General features: G+C 39.5%; 4 protein-coding genes across 8 annotated transcripts; 1 reads left to right on the top strand and 3 right to left on the bottom strand.

Annotated features, from left to right (window-relative positions):
- Positions 1-125: 125 nt before the first annotated feature.
- Positions 126-6781, bottom strand: LOC129586974 (neuropeptides capa receptor-like). The gene is made up of 8 exons (XM_055480543.1): positions 5942-6781; positions 3566-3606; positions 3425-3479; positions 3279-3332; positions 2574-2841; positions 2185-2315; positions 928-1053; positions 126-842 (listed from the first exon to the last, which is right to left on the bottom strand). The coding sequence occupies exons 1-8, from the start codon at positions 6204-6206 to the stop codon at positions 337-339; spliced, it is 1446 nt and encodes a 481-aa protein (XP_055336518.1). The 5' UTR covers positions 6207-6781; the 3' UTR covers positions 126-336.
- A 776-nt stretch (positions 6782-7557) lies between these two features.
- On the bottom strand, positions 7558-10288 carry LOC129586192 (3-keto-steroid reductase/17-beta-hydroxysteroid dehydrogenase 7-like). Of its 2 annotated transcripts, none has more exons than XM_055479265.1 (9): positions 10079-10288; positions 9490-9693; positions 9164-9256; positions 8976-9093; positions 8680-8804; positions 8401-8581; positions 8236-8292; positions 8031-8126; positions 7558-7951 (listed from the first exon to the last, which is right to left on the bottom strand). In XM_055479265.1, exons 2-9 carry the CDS (start codon positions 9642-9644, stop codon positions 7859-7861), a joined length of 918 nt encoding a protein of 305 aa, XP_055335240.1. In that variant the 5' UTR covers positions 9645-9693; positions 10079-10288; the 3' UTR covers positions 7558-7858. The 2 variants fall into 2 exon arrangements, with proteins under 2 accessions (XP_055335240.1, XP_055335231.1); XM_055479256.1 differs by having other exon boundaries at positions 10069-10287.
- A 2192-nt stretch (positions 10289-12480) lies between these two features.
- On the top strand, positions 12481-14288 carry LOC129587730 (U4/U6.U5 small nuclear ribonucleoprotein 27 kDa protein-like). Its single transcript, XM_055481610.1, has 3 exons — positions 12481-12850; positions 12973-13232; positions 13704-14288. Exons 1-3 carry the CDS (start codon positions 12844-12846, stop codon positions 13938-13940), a joined length of 504 nt encoding a protein of 167 aa, XP_055337585.1. The 5' UTR covers positions 12481-12843; the 3' UTR covers positions 13941-14288.
- Positions 14289-15252: 964 nt separating this feature from the next.
- On the bottom strand, positions 15253-19537 carry LOC129587716 (uncharacterized). 4 transcript variants are annotated; one of them, XR_008690391.1, is made up of 4 exons: positions 19341-19537; positions 17571-17669; positions 16889-17144; positions 15253-15710 (listed from the first exon to the last, which is right to left on the bottom strand). XR_008690391.1 is itself a non-coding variant. In XM_055481585.1 (4 exons), exons 1-4 carry the CDS (start codon positions 18291-18293, stop codon positions 15430-15432), a joined length of 687 nt encoding a protein of 228 aa, XP_055337560.1. In that variant the 5' UTR covers positions 18294-18661; the 3' UTR covers positions 15253-15429. The 4 variants fall into 4 exon arrangements, 1 of the variants encoding a protein (XP_055337560.1); XR_008690392.1 differs by lacking the exon at positions 19341-19537 and adding an exon at positions 18187-18661; XM_055481585.1 differs by lacking the exon at positions 19341-19537 and adding an exon at positions 18187-18661 and having other exon boundaries at positions 17627-17669.
- Positions 19538-19642: the final 105 nt, after the last annotated feature.

Genomic DNA, 19642 nt, shown 5'->3' on the forward strand with positions numbered 1-19642 from the left:
GAAATCCGAATTAAGTACCCGAGCATGCTGCTTATTTCGTGTGCGAATTATCAGATTTTGAATAAGTGCACGATTAATACAGTATTTTCGAAAATCAGAATTGAAATATTATTCGGACTCTAACGTGAACTACGAGTGTGAATACCAGTCTTAACAATGTCAGTTTTAACTTACAATTTGTTAGTCTTGGTTTGTTAACTTAAGACACCGAGAAGCAGAAGGATCAAGTTACTAACTCGGTTTCCGTTAGCCAGATTTATTTGAAAGTATAAATACGTTCAGTGACGTCGATGAGCAGTGATTAAGCCTGGGCGAGAAAGTATAATATAAGCCTAATCAAACTACGTTGTCGACCGTTGCTGCCGCATCGGTTGACGCTGACGACTTTCTGGATGATGCCAAATACTGGGAACCAAGGAAGGGATCCACTGTACCATCCGATCCATGCCGCATACTGCCTTCCTCCAGCAGTCTTCCTTCCGGGCTAACCACGTACAACTCCACAACGCTGTTGCCCTCCGTCGCCATATCAGCTGCACCGCGTACCGGACTAAAGCTGGATCGCCGTCGTGCATCTAGCCGGGATAACAAGGAAGACTGGCGACGATAGGGCGGATTATGGTATACAATGCGCGTGGAGGCGGGCTTCATATAGGACAAATGTCCAACTAAACTATTAGCCAGGGCGTTATCGTGCGCCACACTTCCGGCTCGGCTGGATCTCCGTCGCCGTTGTGCACGGCACACACACAGTGTTTCCTCGCGAAATGCCTCACGAAAACGATGGCTCATTAGATTGTAGATAATCACGTTGATTACGCAGTTTGTATAATAGCAGCAGCCTAAATAAACAAGTAACGGTACAATTGGGAATAATGCGCATGTATCTGATTGCCAATAACACTGGGTATCGCAAGCCGAACTCGCCTGCAATTACGTAGAGAAATCCGTTGATGGATTTCGAAAGGAGATTCCATTCATTGACAAAAGACCATAAAAGACGCTGGGTGTGGAATGGAGCCCAGCATATGACGAACGCAACACAGACCGCAGCTGAAAAACACCGAATAAATCGCTTACCATACGGTCTTCAAAGATTTGCGTAATCCGTTATATACGTATTCATGGCTCTTGCATTATTGTTATGGGACTTATGACAAATTTAGCTGGTTATAATAGACGTTAATGCCAGAAATCTTTAAGATAAGTCAGCGCCGTTATCGTATAGAAATATTGTATCAGCGTATAATGATCAATTGATCACTGTAGCAGAAGATTCCTGACCTCATCATTGCATCTTCGTTACTGTGCTGGTGCCAAAGAAGCTCGTGTTCCTTACTGACATTTCCAAAATTCATATAAAATTTCATAACAAATATCAGTACCTGAATAATTAATCTTTTTTACATAACTCACATTTTTACATTTACATAACTTTTTTACTTTTTTAGGTTGAGGTACCAGAGCAGCAATCGACAGAGTTATGTAAAAAGTTTTTTTAGCGATAAATTAGTGACTCCGCGTACAAATTTTTTTATATGCGGTTGGTCACAAATTAATACATAAAAATGAGAAAATTATCGTGGCTCTCTGAACTCGTTTTTGTTTAATTTTTATTGTATCTTATTTAATTTTGTGTTAGAAAGTATGTGTAAATAGAGCGCACGTAGCAAAAACGAGTTTCTGGAAGGGATGTCATAAAATTTGTGACACACTGATGAAATTATACGCACGATTTTAAAATACTTATTAGTTATTACGTTAAACCTTTCGAAATTTAATTTTATTACATCAACACAATCCATGAGCCGATAGGAAGGATTAAGAAAATTAAGGAATACAATATTATTATTGAATACATGTTGAAAGTCTTGAGATGTAGTTTTGCACTTGACGTCATAACAGTAACGTCAGACACAATTTGTGTCTGTTGTTGTTGTTGTGCGTTGTTGTTTCACACGACAACTCTATGTTTTGTTATTCGCTACCGGTTATTTCATGCAAAAATGTTTACAAAGGTTAAGTTTCAAAAAGCTATTCTGTACAGAAACCTCGCCGACAGGAAGACTTGCTTTTCAATCTATCTGGTCCTCCATTCTTAAGCACCCCGAAAACATCACCAAAGCATTCAGATAAAGCAGTCTTTATGAAAATGTACAAGTAAACGGTACTGTAATTGTTTACCGAGCATCCTGATTATGGATTTTCGGGATTGGATCCGATTTCTGGAAGTGTCGCTGGTTGACGATTCCGTACGTACACCAGCGAGTGGATGCCGTTCGGACTTGTTTAACGCGCGCGCAATTAATATATACCTGTATAAAAGCTCAAAAATCTAGGCACATGTAAAGTGCACATAATACACCTACTGTATAATGTGGAAAATGTTGCTGTTTGAAAGCGATGTCATATATCCACTGAATTTAACACTTCTTGGAAGTCGTACCGTACAGTACTATACAGTACATGGTATACACACATAACGGTTCAAACACGGAATCTACGGTAACTTCAGTGGACAGTGGTCAACACCAAAACACCAGTGTACTTACACAGTCGTCGGTAGTACTTACAAAATCGTTAGAAGGACGATAGGTACCACAAAGAAAACGGTGGTATAGACAATGAATAGTGCCGCAGTCTCTTCCCGAGCATTCTGGTTGATACTGCACCAAGCTGATTCAGGTATCTCGTCCGAAGTCCCGGGATATACGAGGTGATTCACCTTTACAAAAAATGCGTAAGGTATTGCGCTCATCAGAGAGGCCAGCCAAATTATTCCAATCATCATCTTCGCTCGCGACAAGCTGGTCATTGTCTGGGTACTGATAGGATGGCAAACTACAATGCAATAGTCATCTATAGGATGGCAAACTACAATGCAATAGTCATATTCTATAGATACAGATAATATTATATTGATAATTAGAGAAAGGACAGTGGCACGTAATGTAATAGTACAAAACTGGGAGTTTGCTACAAGAGCCATGAACTACAACGTCCGTGTGATTCACGATGCTGCCCTATTGTTTTTATAAAAATTTAATTAAAAATGTCATGTCTTTTAGGCGTATGGAATGCAGATTCTGTAAAGTTAAAAAATTTGCTTATTAGGGATACTTCCCGCAAAATCAGTTAAAATAATCGTGTTAATGAAGAGCATAAATTACAAGGTGTCCTAACGGATCCGGCGAGTTTAATGGATGCATTTACAGACTTCCAAGTTTCCAACATAACTTGCAATACGAGTATCACACGGAAACAGATTTTCGACTTACTTGCTAAGTATCTTTCAACGGTAAAAGCGCTTATTGTCATTATAGATGCATTGGCTAAAAACAACAAAACAGCATTTTATGTTTAATTTTACTTCATGATTTGGTGTCGCAGTTGATAACTGTCAAGTGATGTACATTCGCCATACTTGTCATTTCGGAAATCATCGCTCTTCCGGAGCAAACGAATGATGGGAATGCATACTGAAACACAAATAATTTTAGCGGTACAGGTACGGTGCAGGCTTTTAGCAGTGAGATAGTTCTCTGTGACATGATGACAAGCCTACCGGATACTGCACCCAAAAAGAATAAATCTCCAGCGGCAAGCCTAGAGTAAAAACGAAATGTAGAATAAAGACAAGGTTGGTAGGTTGGTTCGTTCTCTGCAGTTGAAGGGCAACAGTTCTCAACCAAACTATTTTAGGTAGATAGTAGACAATGAATCCATTAATACCATTATCTCAAATTATTCCCCATAAGGCAATCGGTCTGATGTCATGAGAATTCAGACCGAATAGCATAACTATTTTGATAAATATAGACGGCAACTGCAGTAATTCCCCCACACTTTCCCTGCCAAAAGCTGAATTTGTTCTTGATAACTTTATTTGAAGTCTTACATAGTCAAACGAATTCGAAAAAAAATATTTCTGTCCAACATATATACATAATTACATATATATTATATACCGTGCAACATACATATAGATATACTGTACCAAGCTGATTCCAGCGTGTTGGGTGTACCGCATACGATACACTAGATATACAGTGCAAGATATATATTCTTTTTTTATAATTTGACACAATAAAGCACCCAAGTGTCAAATTATAAAAAACCATACGTAACTACGTGTTACGTACAATATTCTTTTATCGCAGGCTCCTGTGTTAGTGAATCATATATGCATTAAGTTCCTTGCAATTACTTACTTTTAATTATCTCTTAAGTTTGTTCGCTCAGGCAAGCTATGAATTCACCTTTTGTCAGTCTGTATTTGTGCACACAACTGTAACAAAAGTGTTCCCTGTTAAATGTACTGCAACATTACTGTAATTTGTGAACGTTAAATGAGGTCCCTAGATTCCTTTCTTTAGCACGAAGAACAACGCCAGCAAAAGTTAAAATTAAATTACTTGTAAACAAGAAATCAGTTTCCTATTTTGCAACTTATCAGGCGTAATAAGGGCGCAAATTCTCCAATCTTCCCCCAAGGGCAACAAAATTGGGCACTGCATTGCGGTCTTGCTGACTACGGACGTCATTGACAACATGTAAGTTGATGTAACCAGAATCATTCTCGATCCACTGCAGTGCCAGTGCCAATTAAGAGTACTTATAAACTTACGAAAAATACTGCCAGAACTTGACTTTTATCGCAGAAAACTTTTCTAGTTATTGAAACTTGCTGCGTACAACATCCATTTCTCCAAACTAAAAGTGGGCGTAATAAATAAGAAAATAAGAAGCAGAAATAAACAATATGATGATAACAAAGGCTATAGGAAGTAGTAATTCAGGATCTTATCAAAATTGATGGTCATTAGTAGATTTAGTCCAACACACTCGAAGTATTATTTTGTTGTCTGTCTCTAAATCTATGATCCTTAGTATAACAAATTGTATAGCTTCTCCGGAATAAATGAGCGCTTTGATCTTATAAACAGTTAAAGGTAACTTCTTATTATGGCAGCAATCCCAATCGTTTTCGTGCTTCCCTGTTATGGTTTTTTCTGTCATGACTGTTCAGCTGGTAATCACGCATTTCACTAAATATCGCTCTGGAAAATTTTTTTTCCGATTAAAGATTATTCGTGCAATTTTAGATGTTTCGAGACATTCCATACACCTAATAAAAATTAATGTTATTACCTATCCATGCGCCATAAGCACGCGCGCAAAACTATTCAAATTTACGTGTATGACATGCCGGTCTGCTCATTTTAATCTCCGATATCTTCGAGCTTATGTCATATGAAATCGTGTTCAGTTTTTCAGGCAAAGCGCATTTAACCGGTTCAGCGAAATTGCTCATGAACTCATAGACACTCGTAGCTCATAAACTAAAATAATGAGTATAAAGAGCGAGCAAAATATTGTATATAAGATTTAAATCGTAAGTCATGGAAACCTGCTACAGACCTCGATCCAGTCCATTTGCATATAATTTCTAACTTTGAAATCAATATTTTTTTTCACAGTATTACCGAAATGTTGATGGCAATCGGATTGTTTAGCTTTATAAATTTGGTAGTTTCCATGCATATTAAGCCAGAAAACTGCAATGTTTACATTAGTATTAAAAATGGAAAAGAGCGGTTGAAGTGCGTGCACCCCGCTTGGTGTCCCTGTGTGGCTTTAAAGTACCCGAGCTAAATTTGCGTTTGTGTTACAGTCAACATCTGTTCGGCAATGCAGAAAAACTAGACAAATATGAATGAATAAATCCATAAGATGCTTGTTTACCGCAGCAATCACTGTGAATGAAGCTGTCTGCAGTTATACATATCTATCTGCTATATGCAGTGCACAAGTCCGAACTATTTACTTTTTATGGCCGAGGCTGTTTGCTACGCGACCCAACAGATTTGCTAAAGTTTCCTCCGGGATTTGATTTTCTTTAACACTGTAATGAGCACAAACCAGATTATGCAAGACATACCGAATAGCAGCATGAGCACATCGGAGACGGCCAAGGAGAAGAGATAGTAGTTGGTCGTGGTGTGCATGTAGGGATTGCGCACAATGACCATGCAGGTTAGAATATTGCCCACGATGCCACCGATAAACAACACCGTATAGATGACAGTTATGGGAATGACCATCGACATCGACAGCTGTTTTTCGCCCAACAGCCGCTCAATGTACTCCGTCATATTAAATTCAGATGAGATGTTCGCGTCGCCATCAGTCTGCAAGGAATCCATTTACAGCCCTTTTTTTATCAAAATCCCAGTCTTTGGCGTTGGGAAGCGGATAATCGTTTGTGTTGGTTTGTGGCGAATTAATTCAAGAGGTGACATTAAACTGATCACAGCTAAGGGTACATGCGGGAACGATAGTGCGCTGGCGCTTAATTTTCTGCTTTGGATAGAAAATTGCCATCACAAACTTAAATGAGCTACAGTTAACAAGCATTCCCAACTGAGCACAGCGCTCCGGCAGCGGCAAGCAGCAGGACATCACAATTAACTATTTCCACCGCCAAGGATGCTAAAGGGAATCCCTCGTCCCAATAGGTGGCGGCTGCCAATGAATCCGATAAGACTTGACAGATATATTATGGGTGCAAATCAGTGGGGACACGCGCCGGCAACGTCCGCACCGCCGCGCGCCATCTTGGTGATTACGCACATGTACGGAATCCGACGTTAAATTACGCTTCCGTAGGAGAATGCTGCTGGCTACTACATAGCGTACTGCTATTTTGCTAATGGCATTAACTCGACTTCATATAGTATACAATCCCTAATGATAACCTGTACTCCACTGATCTACTAACTGTTTTTTTTCCCGCACTGTCTCTGCACTGTCCCTCTCTCTCGTTCTTACAACTCTTCGTTAACTATTCCATTTTATATTCTGCTAAATGTTTACCAATCTGGTTTGAATACTTAGTGCAGTGTCGTGGCGTATAAGTGAATTTCCAGTCACTGGGTTTCTGCTTCCTACATACGCGATAGCCGCATGTACCATGTACAGATATATACACCGGCCGTGTAAGACGGTGTAATAAGTTGTTCCCCCGAACGAGAGGAAGATGTGCGGCCTCATGTCCGTGTCATCATTCGAGTGCTGCTACAAGATTTAGTTTAGTAGTAACACACATCTGTCGCCCGGAAACCCAACACTCGCGCCTTGTACGCTGCCGCATCCATGATGGTGTGTACATGCCGATTTTCTCCAACAGAAGAAAAAGAGCGGCTGCGATTCAACCCTCGACCGGCTACTCGTATATCAATAAATTCTCCTACGGCGATAAATGATGCCAATTCGATGGTTCTCTGTTACATGTCACTGTGTGGTAAAAATTCGTCAATTACCTCATCAATCAAAATTTGTTCCCAGACACATAGCCCAGATACGAAATGGCCAATTATTTGCTTTAATCCTTCATCAGCCGGGTTTCAACTTGTGCTTGCGCAATCGTTAAGTGTCGGCGCAAGCCGATTATCTGCTGGCCGCTTATGATTACGCTACAGCCAGCACCAGCGGCGCAACATCCACTCGCCAGTGCTTATCTATTGCGCTGCACAAATCTTGGGACAAGTACAAAGCCAACCCAGATTTATTGAGAATCTCTTCAGTGAGCAACGACTTTTCAGCGGAAGCTTTCCTGAACAAATGAAAAAACCACTACATTAAAGGAGCAAAATACTGTAAACACTGCATCTAGGAAGTTGCTTGTAGAGCGGATCTTTTACACGTCCAAAAACAGCAGGAACATAAAATTTCGAAGACTCACCATTAACAAAATTGCAAAAATATGTAAACAAATTGTTAATAAAACCAACTGCATCGCGAACAATTTGACAGCGATTACATATGCAAGGTTTTTCACTTTGGAATGGGAAAGTGTTCAGGAGTAGCCCTGGATTTGTTGCAGAATGCGCTTGCGCATCAGCGCTAGCTGGTTCATCACCACATCTTTGACATTATCCGAGACATCCACCTGGTCAAATACTTATTCAAAAAACAAAGTCCTAACAGGCTTCAATCAATTTATCAGCCAGAAAATTCAAACTGTGTACCATCTGAAATTCCAGATAGGGGCCAAACCAATTTGCTCTGGTAAATATTTTGGTTCTGTAATCCAGCCCCTCCGGTTTTTGTTTCGTTAACCACATCTACAACGACACAATTTATGTACAAAATTCTTTGCAGTCAGTATAAACTTGGGCCATTCACAAAATAGGACGTGTAAATTGTACAGAAAGTAGCGAAATTGTTGCTCACCAGACCAGTAGTTCCAGCATTAACGGTTAACGTCAGATTGTGGATAAAAACACGCAGCTGAAAGCAGACAAAATATACGTGCTGTAGAAAATGGACAATTCTATGCACAACGAAGGCACACGACATGTTCCAGCTATAGCACTCAATGATATAGCTTGTGCTCACCAAGTAAAAAATGGGAAGAAGAAGATACCACAACCATTGTGCTAAAAGGGCATTGGTCAAGCTTGTCACTACCACTCCCGGACACACCACGTGTGAGTAGATCCCTTGGGAATTCCACAGTTCATTCAGGGCAACACTCAGTGCATCCATGCAGTACTTGGATGAGGCGTAGGAATTTTTCCTTTGGAAACAGCGCGTTATTTATGACCACTCAACGTAAAACGTTTTATGTGATCCGTAAATCGCCAACAAAACGTCATCCGCAACGCCCGGTTTTACCCTTTTGCGCACATAACATCATCCGGGTCAAACAGCTGCGTCAAAGCACTGCTGGATGATGTCCATATTAGCTGTGTGCGATCGTCGTCGCCGTGTCCGCCCATGATATCCTGCAGTTCTGTCACCTAGCGCACACGCTTAGCCTCATTCACTCACTCACTAGCCAAACGCATCATGATGTGTGATTATAAAGCAACCATTTTTCACGAACCACCATTTATCATGTTCCGGGGAGAAGTCAGCCAATTTATGTTCACTCTGACAGTTAAACGTCATACAATTGCTGGCTCATGTACCATCAGAAAATGTCCAAAAACATTGGTCGCAAACGTCTCCGATAATCCGTCGCGGGTTTTGCCGTCGGTCACAGCGTCCAACATTCCGTCTCCGGTGAGGAACATGTGCACAATGTTTCTAAAATACGCAAAAAATGCACTGCAGTGAGAAATATTCTTGTGTGAATCTTCTAACAGAATAGGCACACCCCGAAAAAAAACCTTTTATACAGTTCGTCCAATTCACACGGGCTTGCGGCATCATTCCGGCGTTCAGAAAGACAAAATCCAAACGATTGTATCTGTACAAGAAAGAGAAATTTCAACTGAATATTAGTAAGAACAAAATTACAAGTAAACCCCGGCACGTTAAAACCCACCACTCAACAGGCTAATATGAAACACCAAAAACACCCCGATCTTACTGTTGCTTGAATATGTATGGTGTGGCATACAAAAAATACATCAATTTCTTACGATTAATACCAAATACACACTTGAAACGTACATAAAAATGATGATGCATTTCAATCACCTTTTTCGTATCTCTTCAACAGCAAATAAGACAGACTTCGAGTCGGAAACGTCTAAAACCAACGACGAGAACTCTGTTTCGGGATACTTCCGCTTGAAATCGCCCAGCACCGTCTGCAGTTTCTTGGGGTTACGACCAGTAAGACAGATGTGCATAGGTCGAGAATCACGGGCTAACTTGTCGACGATCCCAAGACCAATGCCACTACAATAATAATCACACACGAAATTTCAGTTGAAGTGTACAATGCACCATAACTACATGTATGTGGAAATTACGTGTTACCCAACGAAAAACGTTTTTTTGGACAGCCATAGTCATAGTACGAAATTGTTTACTTATGCAGTTATCGTTATGCTCTCGAAAAAAAAGAACAAAAGCGCGCAACAACACAATAGTTTAAAAAACTCTTTTCATCAATTTACGGCCCCAAAAAATATTAAACAACTCAAACTGATTGCTATTATTGGTAATACAATCGCAACATTTAATACTGCAATACTGATACTGTACTTAAAAATCAAATAAAAACGGGAAGAGACGAAGACCCAGAAACATGGAGAACGATCTCCTGCTTACGATGTCGAACCCGTGATAAGCGCCACTTTTGTATGAAATGTATCCATCACGAGATTATTTCACTCGAAATTATCTATAAAGAGAGGAGAGACAGAAAAAATACCGATAAATAAAAATGACAACGATATGACAGGCAAAAAAACTTGGAAAATCTTGTAATTAAACTAGTATTAAACTTCAAAAATTTACCGATTAACCATTAACGAAATAAAATTGAGCGATCAGCTGTTCAGATTGTGGCGTGCTGAGGTTTTCATTAAAGCGCACAGACCCCAGCCCGTTCTCGGACCCTAGTGGAACGAGTGTCAAAACGCTGCAGGTTTGCGTCGTCATTTCGTTGTGCCAATACCTAAACATCACGGCTGATCTAATCCTCCTGGAGGGATTGGATGGGCGCTATTCACGCAATTCGGTTCATTTTATGGACTTTAGCGTCGTGCTCAGTGGCAGCATTTACACATCCAATCTGCCACAAAATCCATTGGAAGTTGTTGCTTTTCAGTGCCTAAGCGCAAGCCCAAGCACAAAAATAATTAATATTACTGTATTTGAAATTAGAAATTTTAGTTTTTATCAAAAGGAGGGCTTAAAAGCAAAGCGCAGAGCGTATCGACCCTGATAACAGGTACCCGATTTTCTGTTATTATGGTTAAGATTTTATTATTGTTAGAATCTGACTAGCGTGTGAAACATTTTGTGAATTGTAAAAGGTACCACATATCGACATATGCCTCGTTTAAGAAGAAGAATTGAAGATGAATTTCTCTCGCTCGTACTAACTTTTATTTTGACCAAATAACAAATGAACCTTTTTTCAGATACCTTTCCATATGTTACACTTTCAGACCAGCAATGGAAGCATTACAAAACTGTTTTTTGTTTAAAATGAAAAGTCAAGGACCGTTTTTGTCCTACCGAAACATGCTTACAAAGAATTCTAAAATATCAATAAATTATCTCTTCCACTTAAGGAAAGCCTTTCGACAACACTAACATGAGCACTCGGGTTAAGACTATGGTTAAAACTAAGATCAACAATCAGGTTTTCACTTTGATCAGAACTAACGTTAGCACTCGGGTTATGGCTCCGGTCAAATTAAGGAAGTGGGCCGGTACAAGGTACCAAATTCGTGTACATGCACGAAAAGTTAACTTTGCGCACTCCCAAACACATTTTTAGTTTTATTTTATGACATTCTGTTGCCAGATGATTTGTATACACGTTATGGCTGTTTGAAAATTCCAAAAAGTTTACCTGCATTCCGGTGTACCAAAAGTCTCATTATGGACCGATCTACTTCAAATTTTGCACATAAATGCACACGGTCTTTCGTGTTTACAGCGATCTAGACTTTCATGATTTGCTTAAAATCTTAAAATGAATTTTAGAATTTTTGAAAGTCATTTTAAAATTCGAAAAACATGCTAGATCAGTGGATCGGTGTAAAAAACGATATTCATAGCCAGGTGCTCCCGAACCGGATGTTGCGCGCGCAAACGGTTTTCACGCCCGTGTATACAAGTCATCTGGCTACAGAATGTCATAAAATAAAACCAAAAATGTGTTTGGGAGTGCGCAAAAGTTAACTTTTCGTGCATGTACACGAATTTGGTACCTTGTACCGGCCCACTTCCTTAATTTGACCGGAGCCATAACCCGAGTGCTAACGTTAGTTCTGATCAAAGTGAAAACCTGATTGTTGATCTTAGTTTTAACCATAGTCTTAACCCGAGTGCTCATGTTAGTGTTGTCGAAAGGCTTTCCTTAAGTGGAAGAGATAATTTATTGATATTTTAGAATTCTTTGTAAGCATGTTTCGGTAGGACAAAACGGTCCTTGACTTTTCATTTTAAACAAAAACAGTTTTGTAATGCTTCCATTGCTGGTCTGAAAGTGTAACATATGGAAAGGTATCTGAAAAAAGGTTCATTTGTTATTTGGTCAAAATAAAAGTTAGTACGAGCGAGAGAAATTCATCTTCAATTCTTCTTCTTAAACGAGGCATATGTCGATATGTGGTACCTTTTACAATTCACAAAATGTTTCACACGCTAGTCAGATTCTAACAATAATAAAATCTTAACCATAATAACAGAAAATCGGGTACCTGTTATCAGGGTCGATACGCTCTGCGCTTTGCTTTTAAGCCCTCCTTTTGATAAAAACTAAAATTTCTAATTTCAAATACAGTAGTATTAATTATTTTCGTGTTTGGGCTTGCGCTTAGGCACTGAAAAGCAACAACTTCCAATGGATTTTGTGGCAGATTGGATGTGTAAACGCTGCCACTGAGCACGACGCTTAAGTCCATAAATTGAACCGAATTGCGTGAATAGCGCCCATCCAATCCCTCCAGGAGGATTAGATCAGCCGTGATGTTTAGGTTGTGCACATAATGACAATTTATAAATATTATTATTAAAGCGTAAACTTACAAAGCGAAGAAGTGACAAAAAATGTTGTAAGTTCAAGTCCAAGATAAGTGTTTGGTTCTTACCTGTTTGGTGAAGAAAAATTTGGTTCTGCAGGTTAGCATAATTTGAATTCGTAATCTTTCTGGCAGTTGCAATCAACGGTTACTAGTTATTCTGGCGAGAATATACGATGCCTGAAGTATCTATTCGGACATGCAGCATTTTTTGACATTCGAAGTACTGCATTGATTTCGCTGGTATTTCAAGATAGGAGTCAGTTATTTTTGTGGATTCGGAAGTTGTGGCGCTGTATCCGTGGACGGTGGATTCTTTCGCATTTGATTTGGAGCCACTTCCATCATGCCAGGTAAAACAGTACAGCGTATTTCAGTCAGAGTTATCAGACCCATGAAAATACGCTCACAAGCAATTTACGACTAGCTTAGAGCACTTCAAGACTTGGATTAATGACGGATTGCATTGTTGCAGCCGATAGCTCACGTCGTCGGTTTAACGAAGAAGAACTAGATCGTCGTGATCGCGACAGGAAAAGACCGTTGCGTCGCAGTCGAAGCAGATCGCCCGACCGAAAACGCCGCCGAAGTCGTTCGCGTTCTCCAATCAGAGACCGCGCGGATTACAGGAGAACGCGCGATGAGCGTTCCCGCTCACCACGCGACAGGAGGGAGCGGGAACGGGAGCGAGACAGCGATCGCGGAAAAGACAGAGGTCCTCCCCCGGAAAAACCAGTAAGTCAACTGTAATCCAGCAATAAGAAAATTTGCTGGTGCATTTTTTCCATAAATAGCCGTCAATTATTCCGTTTCGCATGGAAAAAAGGATATTTTAGTGCACTATAAATATTCCTCTGCATTAGTGTCCAAGAAAATAATACTTACTGTTATGCCTAATGTGGAAATACTCGAACGCACATTTTTCTGTGGTTTAGGCTTTTAGCTTTGCTGCCATCGTTTTGGTTCATTCAAATAAGTACTGGTGCATACTCGTACAGTTGCTTTGCTGCAAGTAAATATTTGTTTGTTTTAGAAACTTCTATAGTAGGTTGGAAAATTTCATTTAACACATTAATTATGGATATTTGACATATTATGGATATTTAACACATTAATTATGAATTATGGATATTTAAACTTCGACTGAAAATGGTTCATTTAAATGAAGGACTTTCGTATGGTTATGCATTGTGAATGCGCTTTTAGGTAAATCGTCACGCTAGCGAGGAAAAGCTGGTATTTTCCGGAACGTCGGGAATCGCCATGGATGATGACGAAGAAGCCATGGTGGCTATGATGGGCTTCACTTCCTTTGACTCGACGAAGGGGAAAAAAGTGGAGGGAAACGACACGGGAATGGCGGCGGTGGCAGTCAAGCGCAAATATCGCCAGTACATGAATCGGCGGGGAGGCTTCAATCGACCACTGGATCCTGTGCATTAAAGGCCTAAGCCGCGTCGAAAGCACAATTGTAGATTACTGAGTTTGCGGGAAATCAAATCACTACAAGTCCCGAAAGTAGAAGTAGCACACTTTTATCTAAGGAATGAATGGTACATGTAAATTCTTTTGTTGTGTATGGTTGTGTATGCAGGTGAAGTTATTAACAACATCCTTTGTGGTTATTCCTTATGGTTAGCCAGTTTCATTCTTACACATGTGCTCGCATTACTTATCATACGCCTGCCAGTCTCAGTTTTGTTTTCTTGTACAGGACAGTTGTTGGCGTTTATCCATTCTAGCTGACTTTGGCTTTCTGTTGGGTTCCTATATTAATAAATTAAGCACGAGTATGAATTTTCTTTCAGCACTGACAATAACGCCGAAAGAAATGCAGATAAACACAATTGCCCAAACTGGCTTAGCATAATTGGCTTAGCTTAGTTTAAACTGGCTTAGCATAATTAAATTGAATAAACAATTTTAGAAGGTCTAATTAATAAAAATTGCCCAAACGTTGCGTTTCGAAATCAAGCAGTCCTGCTCTGCTTTGCAACACCTGCACAGCTTATGTCCAATAAAAATCATGATTCAGATAGCTTAGCATAATTCTGCATTCCGATGGGTGCTTTGCAGAATTGCCGATGTCCAAGAAGTGCATAGAGGAAGTTTTTTTATTGTAAATGCCGTTTTGTTTTGGTACTAAGTTTGTACTTGTATAACGATACTTATCAAAGGTATACCACGGTAGAAGTGTACAGATGCGAATCATGTTATCCTGCATGGTGCCGGAACTACCATTTAACTTCCTTGTATATAATTGCCACAATGTATAAAAAATTTCGTACAATGCTTTGTGACCGTTATCCAAAACACGAATAAGGCTCTTGATGAGGGGCAAACCGTACAATTCGATTGTCATGACCTTTTTGGATACAAGCACGAACATTCGGATGGTCGCATTCATGAATAAATTGATCATGACTTGTGCAGCAAAAAGGAGAGCCGTACTTTGCGATTGCTTTATTCGGCTAGTTCCTTCGAAAACTTGTTACTGAATTCAGGTAGATGGTTGTTGTAGGTATCTCTAACCGACCGTACTGGATATTTGTTTTGTCGACTGACGTGCGTCACGGTGCGTGACTGATGCCATCCAACGTGTGTAGAAAACTAGAGTAGTAAGCATAGCAATCTAGGTACGTACAATGGAATAAGGGACAGACACTCGAACATGTAGTAATTTCTTCAAATTTGTAATAAAATAAAATCATTGATAAAATTTTATCAATGTCTTGGGTTTAAACACAAGACGCTACAAATTTTTTGCTAGTCTTGACCGTATAGTTAAAATTTACTCACTGAATCGTGGACGGAAAATAACACTGCACCGCATGCGATTTTATATTTTACGTAATCAGCATTACACGTATGCGAGATTTGAAAAGAGCAAGATTGCGAACTTCAACAGGTAACAATGTGCAAAAAAATGAGATCACTGAATCTTTGGATTGGCTATTCCGTAGACGCCTTTCTGTATATCAGGATGACAATACCCAACAATTTCAGAGATTGTGCACGCTTTCAAGCAGCACTCGGAATAAGCACCCTTTTCATCAGCTCGTCGGTGCAAAAATATAGACGCGGTCTGTTCATCCAGAAATACTGAATCGGGATCCAAAGCGGGATCTTCGTCGTGCGGCAGAATATGGTCATCTGTTGCATATTCCGGATTTCTTTTCATCACGGCCGGTAGCTGCGCCCGACGAGCCATTTCTGTTAACAAAAACGTTGTTTTGAATCCATTAGCCATATAGTACTGCAAATTAAACCTACTAAGTATACGAGTATCTGCAGATTCTGTTTTTGATTAAAAAGTCGAGAAAGTTGTACAATACACTGCGTGATTTGAAATGTAATCAATTATAAAAGCTAGATCAGCTCTACGCAGTAGTAAAAAGTAAACTTATCTTAGTAAAGTTGGGAGTTCGCTCATGTTACTTTACAGTAATTAATGCTTTTTCTTGACGAAATCGTTGCTTTTAACGTCAAGTTATCAACAGCTATTCGAGTTTAGTTTCCCTGGACTTTTGAATACAATTTGGGTTATTAAATGTGCACATTACACTAGATATAATTTACCACTTTCTTCTGCTTTGCGGCTCATGGTTTTACTTGCGCTTAATTGTTAGTTTTAAATCAATGATTTATGCCGCATATACTGTACATACATAGCATGATAGTTTTGTTTACTGTCACAATAATGCCGTTCCACGGCAAAGCGTTTTCATCATTATTGGCAATGAGCGTCAAGATCCACGTAATAGTACATTGCAGATTAGGGGTTACTATATCCAGTGTTGACGTAATCTGCAAGTTAAACACCGCACCCTAAACCACAAAAGGACATCGTAGTGGGACTTCGGCACGGCAGGTATTTGATTTTAGCGTGGCATAATTAGATGGGAAACTGGGAGAGACTGGCACATGTCGATTTTTTCTCTAAGTTTAACCGCGATTCATATCGGTTTGAAGCCGGCGTCGATGCGTGCCCGCGTTTTGGTTATTAGTTATTACCGATTCGAGCTCCATCACAAGCAATAAAAATTTTAATTTCCTTCTCACGAGCGCATATTGCAACACGTTATAGACTTGTTTAAAATGCGAAAGGGAATATCGGAATAATTTATATACAGCATAATGTAATTTGTAGCAAGTACTTTCTTTGCCTACTTCCTTTCTTTTGTTCAAATCTGTATACGTATACAAATTTGAATAGCGATATGGCATAATTAATTGCACAAGTAATTATCCACCCGAACTGAACCATGGACAAGTCCTCTTATGATATAACTTGATACATAATGATTTTCTGAGTGCGAAACTGCAAATACTGTATACATTTTACATTATTTTAAAGTATCAGAGCTGAGCTGTATTACTTGTCGACCTACCTATACTGGCTGCATGTTTGGTTTGATAACGGTTTTGGCATATCAGAGAAAACAGGCTTCGGAGTTGCTTCCCACAGACTTTCTTTGCGCCGGCTGTTGGCGGTGCCCTTTTGGCCACAATCCATCTTTGCCGATGCGATAGCCGGCTCCAGAGTCGAGAATCCTCCGCAACAACTGGATGAGCAAGTCCATACAGTATTAATACTAAAAAAGATATCCTCAATGCTGTTGTGTGGAGGCAATGCATGGCGTAGCCCTGCAAAAATACTTTGCTTATTCAAGAATGCTAATTTAGTGACGCCATTGTTATTAATAATTGTTGGTGCTCGTAAAAAACGTACATCAACAAATACTACAAATGCATAATAATCACAGAGGCAATCAATACAAGCACAAAGGCATTCCACAACATTAACCAGTCACTTTTACTGTATTTTACACTCGCCACCCACGTATTAACAATCACAACAAAAGTGCAAAAACTAAAGAAATAACAATTTTGTACAGACACCAGTTTCCTTCGGACTTGCAAAGATATATGCAGATTTGTAGAAGTGTGCCAATTACTAATTTTAATCTAACACTGATAACAAGTTCATCAGGAACACAGCTAGTGATCGCTTGCTTAATGTGAATAGTGAAAGTGACTGGTTGTTGAGAAATATCGAAGTAAGAACTTAACTGGTCGGTTCCGCTCTCCAAGATGGAATTACAAAAAAATTAAAACATTCCGCATACCCGAAAAACCAGTAAGTGGCCCAGACAGCGGTTATTCATATACCTGTGAAAACAATTAGGTTAAACTTTAATATGGCACCCACAGGGTCACTTCTAAATAATATAAAGACCGAGACAACAGCAAAAAACGGCATAGTTTACGTCTCACAATTCGGTGTACACTATATCGTGTACCACAGTTCAAACGATGACCTATTCCATAACGCGGATCTTCCTGCATGAAGCAAACACATACTTCCCATATACTACACCAACGTTTGATGGTTCTGCCCCATAATCCCACGCTATCACATTCAGAATATTAATAAGATCAATGAAGTTTACATTCGGATTATTGCCCTCTCGGAAAAAATCACACTTTGCTAGCAGTTTAAATAATGTGCAATGATAAAAATTACTATTTTGCATACAAGAAATATAAATGGGGACTACCGCTGGAACGGTAACGCAGCCGCCTGGGTAGATGTGAACTAGTATCTGCCACACAGCGTTATATACTTCTATATGATACGCTCTGTTAGGCGGTACAAAACAATCAACATAGTGTCTACGACTGTTACCTGAAGGATCCTGGTTCCGTACGGAAGCGTTTCACGAGCGGAAGTTTTAACTCATTGACGGTAATCTGTTTGATTATACTGGAGAATCTGCCTGTTGAGATTGTCATCAAATTTGTATCCACCCATGCGCCTTACTTCCGGCAAAATTTGTTGCCCTGTTACGCTTCCTGCACGAAAGTTTGAGACAGCACCACTTTTTCCCATGATCCACGTCATCAGTGAACTCGTATATCCCGGTCAACGTAATAATAGTGCGAGAACAGAGTCAAAATTCGGCCTTTTCCATTCTCCGCTGTATGGCCTGAATTATAGTTTAAGTCAAAACGATTCACCGACTAAATTCTGCCTGCGTGTCCAGTCTTTAGGTTGGCATAACGAACAAAGTTCGGCGTTTCTAGAGAACAGGAGAATCTGCACTCTGCGGATGATTGAAATTTATGGTTTCCATATTGGAGCGGGGCAACGAATGATAAGAACGCAGATATACGAAGCGAAAGAAACCTTCTAAAACGTAAACTGACCAGAAAACAGTGCAAGGCTGATTAACATCGTTATACCTTCAATAATTGCGCTTACGCATTGTAGTATTGTTGAGGACCTTCGCTACGCTCCGGTCGATTAATGAATAAAACGTTTTTTACGCATATAGATGTAAGATTATTACAAAAATGAACAATGCACGTACCATTTACTGCGCGATATGACCAAATAAACGCTTACTATCTACCGTACCTTGCCTTATTTCTGTGGTGACTAGCGCTGTAAGCCCGTAGTAAGTATTTGTTTTAAATTTAAAATAAAATTGATTCAGACTACTAAGCGGCTAGAGTAATTTATTTATTTTATACTGTAATTTGTTTATTTTATACTTATTTTTCTATACCGTTAAAAATATTTCAACGACTTATCACGTACACGTATTTTACAAGTTTGTAATTTGTTAGTAATCACCTTGCGCTTAATATATTCAGCTAATTAAGAGTTCCATTGGGTTCGTACAAAATTGTATCCGCCTACTATGGTATACCCATACAACTGCTTTTAAAATTTAAGTTCGATTCTGTTAACAATGGGGGCTGCCAGCTTTGACGTCCATTAGGTGATAGTCAGGATATTAAACAAATTTTTTGTTTCTTATATTTACCGATACTAACCTTTGTCGCAAATCAGTCGTTGCCTTTCTACGGTTGTGTGCGTAACCCTAACAGGAAGAAGGTGCATACATTGCGCACATCGAGGCACCACGCAAATTCGCGCGCAAGCATCGTCATAGCCAGTTTTTATGAAATACGAATCCAATTAAACGGACGTGCACCTTTCGTGTTTACTTGCTTACTATGCTTCATGTAAATAATTATCTTTTTCATGCAAGTAATTAGCGCTAGCTTCTCTCTGTCGAAATTGGACATATTGAGCTTTAATAAGTACTAACGATCAATGCCTACGCCTCGGATCT

This window comes from Paramacrobiotus metropolitanus, unplaced genomic scaffold, assembly GCF_019649055.1.
Source record: "Paramacrobiotus metropolitanus isolate TYO unplaced genomic scaffold, Prichtersi_v1.0 Parri_scaffold0000002, whole genome shotgun sequence".
Classification (NCBI taxonomy): domain Eukaryota; kingdom Metazoa; phylum Tardigrada; class Eutardigrada; order Parachela; family Macrobiotidae; genus Paramacrobiotus; species Paramacrobiotus metropolitanus.

Coding starts and splice junctions, on each gene's coding strand:
- LOC129587716 (XM_055481585.1), bottom strand. CDS start 18,293: ATGACAATCTCAACAGGCAGATTCTCCAGTATAATCAAACAGATTACC. Junction 17,670..18,186: donor ACGGAACCAGGATCCTTCAG/GTAACAGTCGTA, acceptor TTGTTTTCACAG/GTATATGAATAACCGCTGTC. Junction 17,145..17,626: donor GCCACTTACTGGTTTTTCGG/GTATGCGGAATG, acceptor GTATTTTTGCAG/GGCTACGCCATGCATTGCCT.
- LOC129587730 (XM_055481610.1), top strand. Junction 13,233..13,703: donor GTCCTCCCCCGGAAAAACCA/GTAAGTCAACTG, acceptor ATGCGCTTTTAG/GTAAATCGTCACGCTAGCGA.
- LOC129586974 (XM_055480543.1), bottom strand. CDS start 6,206: ATGGATTCCTTGCAGACTGATGGCGACGCGAACATCTCATCTGAATTT. Junction 3,333..3,424: donor GATGATTTCCGAAATGACAA/GTATGGCGAATG, acceptor TGTTGTTTTTAG/CCAATGCATCTATAATGACA. Junction 2,842..3,278: donor CGTTGAAAGATACTTAGCAA/GTAAGTCGAAAA, acceptor ATTGCATTGTAG/TTTGCCATCCTATCAGTACC.
- LOC129586192 (XM_055479256.1), bottom strand. CDS start 10,115: ATGGATACATTTCATACAAAAGTGGCGCTTATCACGGGTTCGACATC. Junction 9,694..10,068: donor CTTATCACGGGTTCGACATC/GTAAGCAGGAGA, acceptor TTATTATTGTAG/TGGCATTGGTCTTGGGATCG. Junction 9,094..9,163: donor ATAAAAGGTTTTTTTTCGGG/GTGTGCCTATTC, acceptor TGCGTATTTTAG/AAACATTGTGCACATGTTCC.